Source organism: Phocoena sinus, chromosome 17 (genome assembly GCF_008692025.1).
Source record: "Phocoena sinus isolate mPhoSin1 chromosome 17, mPhoSin1.pri, whole genome shotgun sequence".
Taxonomy (NCBI): domain Eukaryota; kingdom Metazoa; phylum Chordata; class Mammalia; order Artiodactyla; family Phocoenidae; genus Phocoena; species Phocoena sinus.
Genome location: NC_045779.1, coordinates 38,656,613 through 38,670,750, shown reverse-complemented (window position 1 = coordinate 38,670,750; position 14,138 = coordinate 38,656,613). Strand labels below are relative to the sequence as shown.

General features: G+C 40.2%; 1 protein-coding gene and 1 pseudogene across 4 annotated transcripts in view; one reads left to right on the top strand and one right to left on the bottom strand.

Annotated features, from left to right (window-relative positions):
• Positions 1-10,851, bottom strand: part of DPY19L4 (dpy-19 like 4) — a 63,004-nt gene extending 52,153 nt beyond the window's left edge. For 2 of the 4 annotated variants that reach the window (XM_032609839.1, XM_032609840.1), the window contains exons 1-2: positions 10,709-10,834; positions 4,960-5,070 (exon numbers count right to left, since the gene is read on the bottom strand). Coding sequence is in view for 1 of the 4 variants with exons in the window: in XM_032609841.1 (XP_032465732.1) it covers positions 521-527; positions 4,960-5,070; positions 10,709-10,724 (134 nt within the window). In the remaining 3 variants the exon portion in view is untranslated. Of the gene's footprint in view, positions 1-520; positions 528-4,959; positions 5,071-10,708 lie in introns of all 4 variants that reach the window. The other 2 variants (XM_032609841.1, XM_032609838.1) reach the window with 2 other exon arrangements.
• Positions 1,352-4,943, top strand: LOC116742351 (annotated as a pseudogene).
• Positions 10,852-14,138: the final 3,287 nt, after the last annotated feature.

The window sequence follows — 14,138 nt, the reverse complement described above, 5'->3', positions numbered from 1 at the left end:
CAGATTAGCTGTGGCTCCTCTTGTACCTTCAGAATTCCAGAATGGGATCAGTCCCTATTTGGGACATGCTGTTCTCATTACAAAGGAAAAGAGCAGCAGAACAGACAAAAACATACAATGCCTCTTATAATTTCTGGTCAGAACTAGTACACTGCTACTTCCACTCACATTCCATTGGCCCAGGAAAGTCACATGGATAAACCTGACAACGGGGTAGGGAGGTATACTCCACTTCAGAGAGGCAATCCAAATCACATGGTAATGGGAAGGAATGTATAATCCACTTTCAGGGCAGGGAGAAAACATTTGCGAACAATAGAAGGATCCACCAGGATTTGCCCCATTAGTCACAAATGTCTACTTCCCTCCCAAAGGCAAAACACACTCACTCCTTCTCAAGAAAGATACCCTTAGAGCAGCTTACTCAGCCTGCTTTCTGCATGTAGAAAGTTAGGGACTCATACATCATTTTAAGACATGAATAGTTGTGTCCTTAATCTAGGCTGGCAGTTCTTTTGACAGTATGTCTCTCTCAAAGCTTAGCCAGCAATTCTCCTAGGTTTTTACCTAAGAGAAATAAAAATAGATGTCCACAAAAAGATTCGTACAAGTATTCACAGCAGCCTTATTCATAATAGCAGAATACTGGAAATTACTCAAATGTCCAACAGGAAAAGCAAGAACACTTACAGCAAGAAGAATGAATCTCAAAATGATTATATTTTTAAAGGATAACATATTGAGCTAAGTGAAAGAATCCAGGCACAAGGACATATATGTTGTATGACTCCATTTATATGAAATTCTAGAACATGCAAAGTTAATCAATATTGAAAAATATCAGAGAGTGGTTGTTTTGGGGAGTACAGGGAAAATCTCCTGGAAAGGGACACAAAAGAACTTTCTGGGATAAGGGAATGTTATGTATCTTAGTTGTAGTCAAGTACCCAAACTCATTTAATTAAATACCTATGATTCTGTGCATTTTTTTTTAAGCAGGGCTTTCTTTTCTATTTATTTATTTATGGCTGCATTGGGTCTTCGTTGCTGCACACAAGCTTTCTCTAGTGGTGGCAAGCAGGGGCTACTCTTTGTTGTGGTGCACGGGCTTCTCATTGCGGTGGCTTCTCTTGTTGTGAAGCACGGGCTCTAGGCGTGCAGGGTTCAGTAGTTGTGGCACACGGGCTCAGTAGTTGTGATTCGTGGGCTCTAGAGCACAGGCTCAGTAGTTGTGGCACACGGGCTTGGCTGCTCCGCGGCATGTGGTATCTTCCCGGACCAGGGCTTGAACACATGTCCCCTGAATTGGCAGGCTGATTCTTAACCACTGCGCCACCAGGGAAGCCCTGATTCTGTGCATTTTATGTTATGTTAGTTATACCTTAATTTTTAAAAATTAAATCATTCATTTTTGCAAAGAAAAGAACAATTTTGTTGGCTTTTTACCTACTTGATTCCAGTCAACTCCATACTCCAATAACCATACCCACAATTCTTCTAGATAAGCCTCTCTCAAAGATTTAACTACAAGTATTTTGAGCTTATGAAGCTTTGTTTATTTGTCACATAAAGCCACACCCTTTGTTCTTTTTCCCTGAGTGCTTTATTCAACTGAAAGGAGTTAGTAGGAGCTACTTTAATCCATTTATACATTTTAACAAACTATGTGACAGTCATGCCCTTGATTTGGGTGTTGCCCTAAGGATTCATCTTAATCAGCCTTTGTTACTTAAAGTATTTCTCAATTTTATTGAGTATTTTTTCCTAGTTGAAAAGACAAACAATACTAATTTCAACACTACAAGCCCCAGAAATTTTGGATTCCTATTTTCCTCTTCTTTCCTGACTGCAAATGGGCCAATTCTGTTCTCATGTGTCTCTTTCCTGTAATCAAAAGTAGCTGATAGCTTCTGCTCCTCTCACCGCCGCCCTGAGTCACTGCCTGCACACCTCTGGCCGCCTGGCTCCCCCTGCTAGCCACTGATATTTGGCATTCATACAACATGGCAGACATCGACAACTTGTCTAGGGTAGTTAAAAGATGTGTGAATGCTCTCAAAAACCTTCAAGTTAAATGTGCACAGATAGAAGCCAAGTTCTATGAGGAAGTTCATGATCTTGAAAGAAAGTATGCTGTTCCCTATCAGCTTCTATTTGATAAGCGATTTGAGATCATTAATGCCATTTATGAACCTATAGAAGAAGAATGTGAATGGAAACCAGATGAAGAAGATAAAATTTCGGAGGAGCTAAAATAAAAGGCCAAGATTGTAGATGAGAAAAAGGATGAAGAAAAAGAAGACCCCAAGGGAATTCCTGAATTTTGGCTGACCATGTTTAAGAATGTTGACTTGGTCAGTGATATGGTTCAGGAACGGGATGAACCTATTCTGAAGCACTTGAAAGATACTGAAGTGAACTTCTCAGATGCTGGTCAGCCTATGAGTTTTGTCTTAGAATTTCACTTTGAACCCAATGAATATTTGACAAATGAAGGGTTGACAAAGACATATAGGATGAGGTCAGAACCAGATGATTCTGATCCTTTTTCTTTTGATGGACCAGAAATTATGGGTTGTACAGTGTGCCAGATAGATTGGAAAAAAGGGAAGAATGTCACTTTGAAAACCATTAAGAAGAAACAGAAACACAAGGGATGTGGGACAATTCATACTGTGACCAAAAAAGTTTCTAATGACTCTTTCTTTAATGTTTTTGCCCCTCCTGAAGTTCCTGAGAGTGGAGATCTGGATGATGGCTGAAGCTAACCTTGCTGTGGACTTTGAAATTGGTCACTTTTTATGTGAGCGTATAATCAGTGTTATACTTTACTGGAGAAGCTATTGAAGATGATGATGGTTATAATGAAGAAAGTGAAGAAGCAGATGAGGAAGGGGAAGAAGAAGGAGATGAGGAAAATAATCCAGCCTATGACCCAAAGAACGATCAAAACCCAGCAGAGTGCAAGCAGCAGTGAAGCAGGATATATGTGGCCTTGAGGATAACCTGCACTGGTCTATCTTCTGCTTCCCTGGAAAGGATGAATTTACATCATTTGACAAGCCTATTTCAAGTTTTTTGTTGTCTGTTTGTTTGCTCATTTTTGTCTTTTGCAGTCTAAAATAAAAATGTCAAAAAAAAAAAGCTGCAGATAATCAAGGTACTCTAGTAATATTCTGTTTGTGATCTTGTTACCTAAAATAATTTAAAAATTAGTATTAAAATTGCAACTATTCACAGGATACAGTTTTATAAAATGTTCTGTCACGCAGATGGATTATTATTTTCCAGCTCCCAAAAAGTTTTCTTGCTGCTAACCTTTGAACTAGATCTGTAGGTGACCCACTGCCTTTATCTTATGTGAGCAAATTTATATAAATGGCCCCTGAACTCCCTATGGGAAAAAATCTATTTACGAAAGCTCTTCAGCTCCTAAGGATGGCATATTCTCCAAAGCCACTTTCAGATATGGTTCAGAAGGATAACAGAAACGGAAGGACCTCCAGAGGATGAAGCCAAGGACGACAAAGAACAATGAACTGGGAAACTACTTCCAAGGAAAACAACTAGGGCCTAATCAAGAAACATTCCCCAGAGGAGGAAGACCTCATATTTACCTAGAAGGATTTCAAAATTGCTATGGACCAGTGGTTAATGTGCCTCTCACTCTTCCTCTTTCTGAGTGGAAGCATTTATTTTGATATCCTATCCTCATCCAAAAGTGTATAATGGAAAAGGGGTCATGTGCTTTGCTAAGAAAGCCTGCTTACAAGGCAGGCTCTTGGCAGGCATCTGGGAACCTGGATTTCAAAAGGGTTCCCACCATTTTCTAATGAGTGGTTTACTGTACCTAACTTATTTGTGCAAACAGTGTGGTTCATACCTACTGCTTTCCTTCTGGGAATCTAGAATTTTCCTATGCATTAAGCAGAGGCTACATGACCAGCCACCAGTAAAAACCCTGAGCAGAGTTGCTAATAAGCTTCCCAGGTAGACAAACCTACAAATGTCACAATTTGATGCTGAAGGAATTATGTATGTCCTATGTGACTTGGAAGCTTCTGCCTAGTTTCTTGCAGTCTTTAGCCCATAGGTCCTTTCTCTTTGCTGATTTTCTTTTGTATGTTCACTGTAATAAATTACAGCTGTGAATATGACTGAATTCTGAGACCTGTGACTCCTCCTAATCTCTGAACATGGGGGTGTTCTTGGGGACCCCTAACACAGAGCAGATAACTTGTCTTTTTAATTCATAGGTCTCTGGATTGAATGAGTCACAGCTGACCCTGATGAAGATAACAAGACCTTGGGCTTCAAGACTGATGCCCTGACTGGATAACACTAGGTGTCTTCCTTGGGGTCGGGGAGGTACCAAGTATATTTTGTCTGAGGGAGACAAGTAAATATTTATGGCCAAAAGGCCAGAATGTGGTAGACTTATCCTACTTCCCAACTATTTTGTCCTTTCCTATAAAAAGACTTTTCATCCCTGCCTATTACCATGTGACTTGCCATGCTTCCCTGTAGTCAGACTAAACTTCTCCATCCCACTGTCTAGATTGATTATATGACTTGGTTGGGCCAACAGAACGTGAGTACAAGTGACAGTGTGCCAGTTCAGCAGAAACTTTAAGAGGTACTGCATGACTCTGCCTCTTCTCCTGCTCTTTTTCTCTGCCACAAGAAAAACACATCCCAAATAGGGATTATGCCTTCATGACATGAAGCTACATCAGCCAACCTACAGCCACAATATGTAATGTTGATCAGAAATAAATGTTTTTTGTAAGCCAGTGAGACTTAGGAATTGTTCTACAGCAAAACCTAATGCAAGTTGACCAATATCACCACATACTTAAGATAAAATATGTTTATACATTTGAAATATTAATGTAAAATATATTACCTAACATAACTATTTTTGTAATAGCATAAAAACTCCAAATCTCTCTAACTTACGTTTTGGAACTCTTTCAGGAATTGCAGTATTGTTGATTTTCTCTTCTTTGGCAGATTCTTTATTTTCTGAAGACTTTGGCTTTTTTCTTTGGCGCAGTTCTATAGTTGGTCCTTAAAATATTTGAAAAGTTATTGCAATGTATGTATCAAATTATTCTGTCTATATCTCAAACTGATTTACTTTTATTATACTTAGGTAAAAGTCCCGTGAAGAACTATTCGTACCAAAGATAACTTTCTTCATAATTATTTTAGCACTCCCCGCAAAACTTTCCTTTCCTACAAACAAAAAGACAGTATAAGTTCTGCCTCCAACTCATGCTTTCAGAGTCCTACTGATAAACTGAGCTCTTCTCCTGAGATGATGCTATTTTCAAAATATCCCAATAAGTAAACTCTTTTCCAGAATGACTGGAGAACAAAGTGTTATTTAGTAAATCAGCTTATTATTCTAGTTACCTGAGAGTATAACATGCATCATTCATGAGTTAACAATTTTTTTTAAATAAAAATAAAATAAAATACATTGATCATAAAACTATACTTCATTTTTAAATTTATTTTTGTCTGCATTGGGTCTTCATTGCTGCACGTGGGTTTTCTCTAGTTGTGGTGAGCGGGGGCTACTCTCATTGCAATGGCTTCTTTTGTTGCGGAGCACAGGGTCTAGGCACGAGGGCTTCAGCAGTTATAGCACGTGGGCTCAGTAGTTGTGGCTTGTGGGCTCTAGAGCGCAGCCTTAGCAGTTGTGGCTCACAGGCTTAGTTACTCCGCAGCATGTGGAATCTTCCCGGACCAGGGCTCGAACCCGTGTCCCCTGCATTGGCAGGTGGATTCTTAACAACTGCGCCACCAGGGAAGTCCTATACTTCATTTTTTTAAATAATCCTGAAGGTTCTGGAGAACTTCAAAGTGCTGTGGTATCATTATCATTCAACAGTCTTAGAGATTTAGGTATTGGAAAATAGGCTGAACCTATTAAAAATCCCTATATTTGGGAAACTCTCAGAAATTTTCCCAAAATTAGAGTATCTACTCTTTCTATACCCGATTAAAAAAATGTAATGCGGAAAGTACCTCCAAATCAGTAAACTAAATTCCAAATTAAACAGGAATTTACGATATTCAACTTAACTACTTTTCCTCCCTAGAGTTAATTATGAGGTAGACTACGTCATGTAGATATAGGATACTATGATGGGCTGTCAAGGTTTCAGGTGGTACAAGAACTTATCTCCTTCTAATAGAAGCAGAGAAGAGTTTTTTCTTTTCTCTTAGTAATGGCTTAAGGCTAGGAAAAATGAGCCTAAAAAGAGGAGTTAAAAAAGGAGAAATGAATCAGCTACTGTTGCTGATGATCAGATGGCTGATTCTCTAACTTTACTATGGAAAATGAGTAAAATGGATTTTAAAGTAGCTTCAAAGCAAATTCACGTTTGCTAAAATATCTTTAAACACTGACACACTGAGGGAAAAAATACTGTATATTTAGTGGATTCTGTCTGACTAGTTAATTTTTAACCATTTCTATACTATTTATCATTTATTTTATAATCATGTTAAGTAGTAAAGTCAGTGAAGACATTAGAAAATGACATTATTAGAAAAGCCATACCATGGATATTGAATATTTTTGCATACAAATCTGGGACAACTAATAAATATTATATTTCCTTCTTCATGACTTCCTTTTAATCTTCCCCCGCTATGGGTTAAAGCAAAAGTTAGAAGCATTCAACAAGAATGAAAATTTATGTAAAGCCAAATGAAGTCTTCAAATGCAAGTTATTATTTTAAATTTTATTAAAAAAGAATACATGGGAAAAATATAACCACAAGACATATACTTAGTAGATACACGTGCATGATTAAACACATTAACAGTACTGGATTAAAAAATTTTAATTGGGTAATTTCAGAAATCAAGTTAACAAATCTACTGAGGAAGTTAACAAATTATGTGACCAATGGGTTAGATAGGGCTTTTTTTATTAGACAGTCTAAAAGCACACATTTAAGATAAAGATAATTTGGGAAGGAAGGGGATATTCACATAAAGTGTTCTTTACAAAAAGCTATTATTTTTCTTTTTAAAAAAATTCTCTATAAAATCAATCACTTTACAAGGATTTTAATAAAGTGTTCTCTGTGCACATAAATGGTTTTTTTGTTTGGTTTGGTTTTTGTTTTTGGCCGCACTGTACAGCATGCAGGATCTTAGTCCCCTGACCAGGCATGGAACCTGTGCCCCCTGCAGTGGAAGCACAGAGTCTTAACCATTGGACCACCAGGGAATTTAACAAAAATTTTGCACAGAACCCCGTTACTTATGAAGTATATAAATCTTAATCAGTCATCTCTCAGGAATCTATATTAGCAATGTTTATCATACAAATAAATAATCTGTAAAGGATCTATAATACTGTATTTTCTTTATTATTATTTTTTTGGCCGTGCTGCACGGCTTGTGGGATCTTAGTTCCCTGACCAGGGACTGAACCCGCAGAGTCCTAACCACTGGACTACCAGGGAATTCCAATACTATATTTTCTTGATTCTAAGAAGCCATATATTTTAAGATACTATTTGATGTTTTTCAAGGGGAAAATTGGCACTACCATGTTAAATATGTCCATTGGTTTTAAGACATGGCAATTTCAGTGGCATTAAATTGTGGGAGCAAAAAGTACTACTTGGGAAATACAGTAAACTTTTTAACCAATCTCTACAATCTTGTCCCTAAATTTTTTGACTGTGACCATAAATCAAAACTGACTGGATGCAAACTTTACCTCATTTCCTTTATATTGATCTTTTAACTTCATAATTGATAAACAAAGCCCAGAATCTTTAGGTGGATAAGTAACAAAGGCCAAAGCTGTGGACAAACTAGATTATTAATCCTGATAGGAAAGCTCTGGGATAGAATTCAGGTTTTCTTTTCACCATCTTACACTTTTAGCATTGTAAAGAAAAAGTCAAAGTAGTAAATCAACTATATTTCAATTAAAAAAAAAAAAAAAAGAGTGACTTCCCTGGTGGTACAGTGGTAAAGAATCTGCCTTCCAACGCAGGGGAAGCAGGTTCCATCCCTGATCGGGAAACTAGGATCCCACATGCCACGGGCAACTAAGCCTGCGCGCCACAACTACTGAGCCCACACACCCTGGAGCCTGTGCGACAACTAGAGAGAAAACCCATACGTCACAACTAGATAGAAGCCCGCACACTACAAAGAAAGATCCCACATGCCTCAACAAAGACCCCACGTGCCGCAATTAAGCCCCAACAGCCAAAATAAAGGAAGAAAAGAAAAAAAGAATCTATCCATATCAAAAATAAAGAATAAAAGAAAAAGTCAAATAAATAAAAATGATAACATAGCCACAAAAATAACCTGCCATTTCAGTCTCTGGCTCAGTGATCTTCACATACGATAGTTAACAGGGCTACAAATAGGCTTGCAAATGTCCATCTAGACTATACATAGCAACTTCCAAGTGAATTATGAACATTACTCTGCTCAAGGCTATCACTTCTTTCTTTGCTCTAACATATCTTCCAGGAAACATAAATATAAATACCATGACCCTCTACAGCATCAAGAGAAGATGAGATTTCCCAAAGAGTATTTACTTAGAGAAAAGTGGGACAACGAAGAGGATCCAAGTGAATGTGAAAGATAAGCAAAAAGCGATATAGAGAACATCTGGATACAAGTAAAATAGACTATTTAGTCTAATTTTAACACAGTGAATACAAATAACATGCATTTTATTTATTTATTTATTTATTGCGGTACGCAGGCCTCTCCTGTTGTGGAGCACAGGCTCCGGACGCGCAGGCTCAGCCGCCATGGCTCACGGGCCCAGCCGCTCCGCGGCATGTGGGATCTTCCTGGACTGAGGCACAAACTCGTGTCCCCTGCATCGGGAGGTGGACTCTCAACCACTGCGCCACCAGGGAAGCCCAATAACATGCATTTTGAAAAACAGTATAGAGTGCCTAATAAATGGAAAGTACTCAGAAAAATGCGTAGGACATAGACATGTTTACTATAAATATCATTACTAGATTACAATAAATGAGAATTACTCATTGTTGACTATTATATCCCAGTACCTAACACATTAGACAGTCAAATATTTATGGAATTAAAAAGTCTGTTGAATAAACTTTAACAAAACTGCAATCCATTAATTGTTCCAAGATGTATTTCATTGCTTTGGATTATCTGTAATTCTACAAACAAAAATCATTTTTCATTTTATATCACAGAATTAAATTTCACAAACTTGTATGGTTTATGAAACCATAACTGGTTCTACATCATACCTATTTGGTTAGGTGTAACTATAACCTCTTAAACAATTTCTCATTTGCATGATATATAATATTAAAGACTTTTAGTACTGCAGTATTAATTTTTTTATGCTTTAACTTAAGTGCTCATGGAAACATATAAGCTAGCTCCTCAACCTACCCCTAGAGATTTGCAGTTAATCAGAAAAGGAAAAAGTATCAAAAATGTATTACATATACTGCAACCAAAGATAAAACCAAGGCAACAAACAGAATTACATTCTTCCTTACAACTACAAAGAGTTTTGGTTTTGAAGCTGTTTTTAGGTAGAGTGTCTTAAATTTAGATCAGTTTTAACACAGAAAACTTAAGGAAGACGAGGCAATATGAAGCAAGAGGGAGGACAGGGACAGAGCAGCAAGACACAGAGCAGCAAACAATTCTTACAATTAATTTTTTTAAATTGCTTTCCACTGAATTCTTGAAACTCCCTTCTTGCACTCTTGGTTCAGTAAGGCTTCAATCTAAATAGATCACATTCACAACTCCCTCAATAAGGTAAAAAGTCATGTTTTCCAAAGGATGAAAAATCTAACTGCCCAGTCAAGAGACACCATTATACCTATGCCTGAAGTAGCATGCCTATCATGAAGATATCATGACACGAATGTTTCCTATAACATCTCTCACTAGCTAAGTTCCTCCCAACTCGGCATTTTTATCTCATACCTATCGATTTCTACGAATTAATTTTCTTGGCATTGGCCCTGAAGGGGCATGAAAAGCTTTCTCCAGCCCACCCACTTTCACCCAGAAAGCACTCCTGGCTTCCAGATCCCCCCAAAACCACTTACATCCCTTCTCCCTTTGCCATCTCGCCCTAACCTGTAACTGAACTTGACCTTCAGTTTCTGCTTGCTCATCCCCTCCCAATCCACCTTACCACGTCTACCCCAAACCCTTGCCTCTGCTTGTCCCCTTGGCCTGCGGCTCCTCTCACCGGTGATGACTTTGTATTTGTCAGAATCCACAGACCTCTAAAGAGCGCACTCAGACTGAGAGGCATTGGTTAAACAACTATCCCTCTCGAAAATGCACTCAGTACCTAAACCTACATCTTCTAAACCAAAGTATGTCCCCCACCCCCATCAGTCATCTGCTCACAGCCCTCCCTCTCCATCACTCCCCACACGGGTTTCTCTCTTCCTACACGATTCCCAACTTCAAGCTCCACTTTCGCTTCCCACTAGAGCTGACACAACTTCGGGCTATTTACTCCGCTCCTTCTGAATTTCTCCACACACCTCCCCCGCCGTCCGTTCTTTCCCGCCGGACCGCCCGCAGCCCCGGACCGCCCGCAGCCCCGGCCCCCGGGGCCCTCGAGCCCCCGCCCCCTTTCCCGAGACCTCGGGCGACAGTAGGCGCGCTGGACCCCAGGGAGGTCACCTTCTTCCTCCGCCATCGTCCCCGCGGAGGCCGGGGCGCCCCTCCGGCTCCCGCGCGGCTCAGAGTCTCCCCCGCTCCGTGTTGCGGAACCCCTCGGCCTCCCCAGGCCCGCTCCCGGCCGCCGCGCCCCCACTTCCTGACCCGCCCCCCTCCGGTGTTGCGGCCAACCGCGTCCCCCAGGGCGGCCCTGGAACCAGAATGCCGGGAGCGGAGGGCGGCCGGAGCGTTTGGCGGGCGCGCCTGGTCCTGCGCGGGCCGGAAGGCGGCTTTACGCGAAGTGGCACCGCCCACTGCTGGTGCTCCGGGACCGCTTCCTCGGCTCCTCCGCCCCCCACGGGAGGCGAGTGCGGGCTTCCAGCTGCCTCCCCTTTCCTCGCCCGTCCTCACAGTAAAGGTGGGCGCCCGAGCGGGCTTTCTGGAGCTTTTGTGGGTGGACTCAGGTAGTCAGAGAATATCCAGATCCAGCCCGCGTACCCGCCCCATTTTACAGAGAGGAAACTGAGGTGCAGCGAGTGTAAGTCACAAAGCTAGTCGAAGCCAGAACTGGAACTCAGGGCTCCTACGTCCTCCTGGTGCTTTCAGAGCGAGGCAAAACCCTCTGGGTTGACGCGTTGGTTTAGTAAGCCGCTAGACATCTACAGGAAGGAAGCTTGTACTTGGAACTTAGTGTTTTTAACCACCCAAACTTGTTAAACAAATGTATTTGCATGATATTATTTTGAAAACAGTAATACTTATGGTCAGTGCGGGGGAGAGGTGCGTTTAGATATTCCACAATGGAACATAGTTTTAACTTGTTATACTGTTTGTCTTCACTTTTATTATATCTGGCATTCTCCAAATATACCAGGATCTATCTCCCTCAACAGTACTAAGAAGTAATTTAGGAACTGGCAAAATGCCCATTATAGAACGAGAGGAAAAAGGCGTTCTTAGCAGGCAGCAAGAGTCTCCTTCCTTTATCAAGTTAGGATATTTGGGGAGAAGCTATCAGTTTTCAGTGCTGTGCAAAAACAGTTCCAGGAACTCTTTTTATGCCTTTGGTTGCATGTAAATATGTCTTGCCTGTCAAACAGCACTGGACCAGGAGTTAGAAACATGGATGGAAGATACCAGTTGCCCAGAAAAGGCCTGGGTCAAAGCAGAGAGAACAAAACTGTTGGTCTTTGAAAACCACAAGAGCCCACGTACACAGCAGCAGATTTCAGCGTCCACCTTATCAGATGATAAGCAGGCAGAGCTCCACCTCGTGTGAGAACAATACAGTGGCCACTGAGGGCCACTGTTTTCCAAGTCTAGGGTCTTGAGGTGATGACCATTCCTCCCATAGTTCCTTCATGATCACCTCAAGGACTTAACTGTAAATTTAAGTATAATTTAAATTATACTGTATGCTCTATACAGTAGTGGAGACAGAGAAAAAAATAGCTTCTCAAAATCAAATGGAAACATGAAAGAAGAGGGATAAATATTCAGTCTTTAGATACTAATCAGTGGAATCGTGATTGTGTTCCCTAGTAGAAACATTCTTCCCTTGAACCCTAAACTTCCACATAAGAATCATGAGAATGGGGTCATTTTATCCTGAACCAGTGTAATTTTGCTATGAGAAAAATAAGACATTTTTTGTTCAAAATATCAACTCATCCAAAAAAGATGTACCCCCTAACTGCTCAAGATGTTGCCTTGCAGCTGGCCGTAGAGCTGAGCGTTCAGTAAGTCATTCCATAAGTCGATAAGACCAGCTGCTTCCAGATAATAATGCACATAGCTAGTGGGCACATGGTCCTAAGATAACTTCCGATTCGAATTTGATTGACCATTTTACGACTGCAAACCATGGGCTGCTAGTTTCCCATCCCGAATTTGAAGGGTCATTTCATTATCCTTTGCCTCATCTTGACCAATCCTAAACACCTCAAATTTTCTCAAATGGTCTTTTATTTACAGTCCACTCTCAAAGAACAATATGATTTTCGGCCTCCTCTCTAGAAGTTTGAGGACCCCTTTAGTACGCAGTAGATAATTTTAGGGATTGATGTGAAATGCTTTGTTGTAAGTCTTTTAAGAAAATGTAGATTAGGAAGCTATTGTAGTAAACTGGGTTAAAAAAGTAAAGTCTTGAAATAAGGCAATGGAAATAAAAATGTTCAAAGAGAAGGGATTCAAAAGAATGCTGGAGGTAAATTTACAGGGCCTAGTGACAAATTGGATGTGATAAATGATGAGTTGAAATGATTCCTAAGGTTTCTATCTTAAAATTAAATATGTGCCTTCTGTGTGCCAAGTAGTTGTTACCAGGATATGAGACAAATATAAACAAAAGCCCCTGAAGACTTACCTACTTGAAACCAGAAAAGTACAGGCGAAGTCTATTTCAAAAACATTCTTCTATCCAATGCGTCACCTTATTACTAGTAACAGAATAATTAGTGTGAAATCTTTGCATTAGTTCAGCTCTTCTTCTGTTAAAGATATGGAGCTCTGTTTCATCTTTATTATGTCATAAATTTGTAATTATCCATTGATGAACATATTTAAATTATTTTCAAACACCATCTCCTTTGTGAAGTCTGAACCAAATATGATCAATTCCTCTTTGAAAACACATAACACTCTTACCACCATTATATCCTGGCTTGTATTTTGGTCATGTTTTATACCGTTGTTTCAACTCTTTGAAACACATTGTAGACAAGTATTTTGGTAATTGACTTAAAAGTTGTCGACAATAGTATTAGCTGTGGGTATCTTAGAAGACCAACATGATAAGCTGTATATTTTGCACTATCAACGAGAACTATGATTTGAAGCCGTTTTGTCTTAGCTTGTCACTAGTTCTACTTGTGACTATGGATTAATTTTTTATTTTATTTATTTTTGCGATACACGGGCCTCTCACCGTTGTGGCCTCTCCCGTTGTGGAGCAGAGGCTCCGGATGCGCAGGCTCAGCGGCCATGGCTCACGGGCCCAGCCGCTCTGCGGCATGTGGGATCTTCCCAGACCGGGGCACGAACCCGTGTCCCCCTGGCATCGGCAGGCGGACTCCCAACCACTGCGCCACCAGGGAAGCCCGGATTAATTTTTTTCTCTGCCTTTTCTGTAAAAATGGGGATAAAGGGCTGCACTTATCAGTTGCTCCTGCAGTTATTTCTCAAGCAGGCCTCAGTTCTTCCTCATTGTTTGAAGCTATGCGTCAGTGCCTCCTGAGTATATTTGCTCTATTATCACTCATAAGGATCTGCTGTCTTCCTTTTCCACTGACTGGGAGAACCACAGTCATACAAACCAACAGAGTCAAACTGGGAACCATAAAATCCTCCCTAGTGGGACACAGTGAACAATGTGTGTTCTATTTAGATATTTTTGAATTAACTTATTAAGCATCTTAGGACATTTTCTAAAGTAGGTTTTTTCCTACAGTTAAAA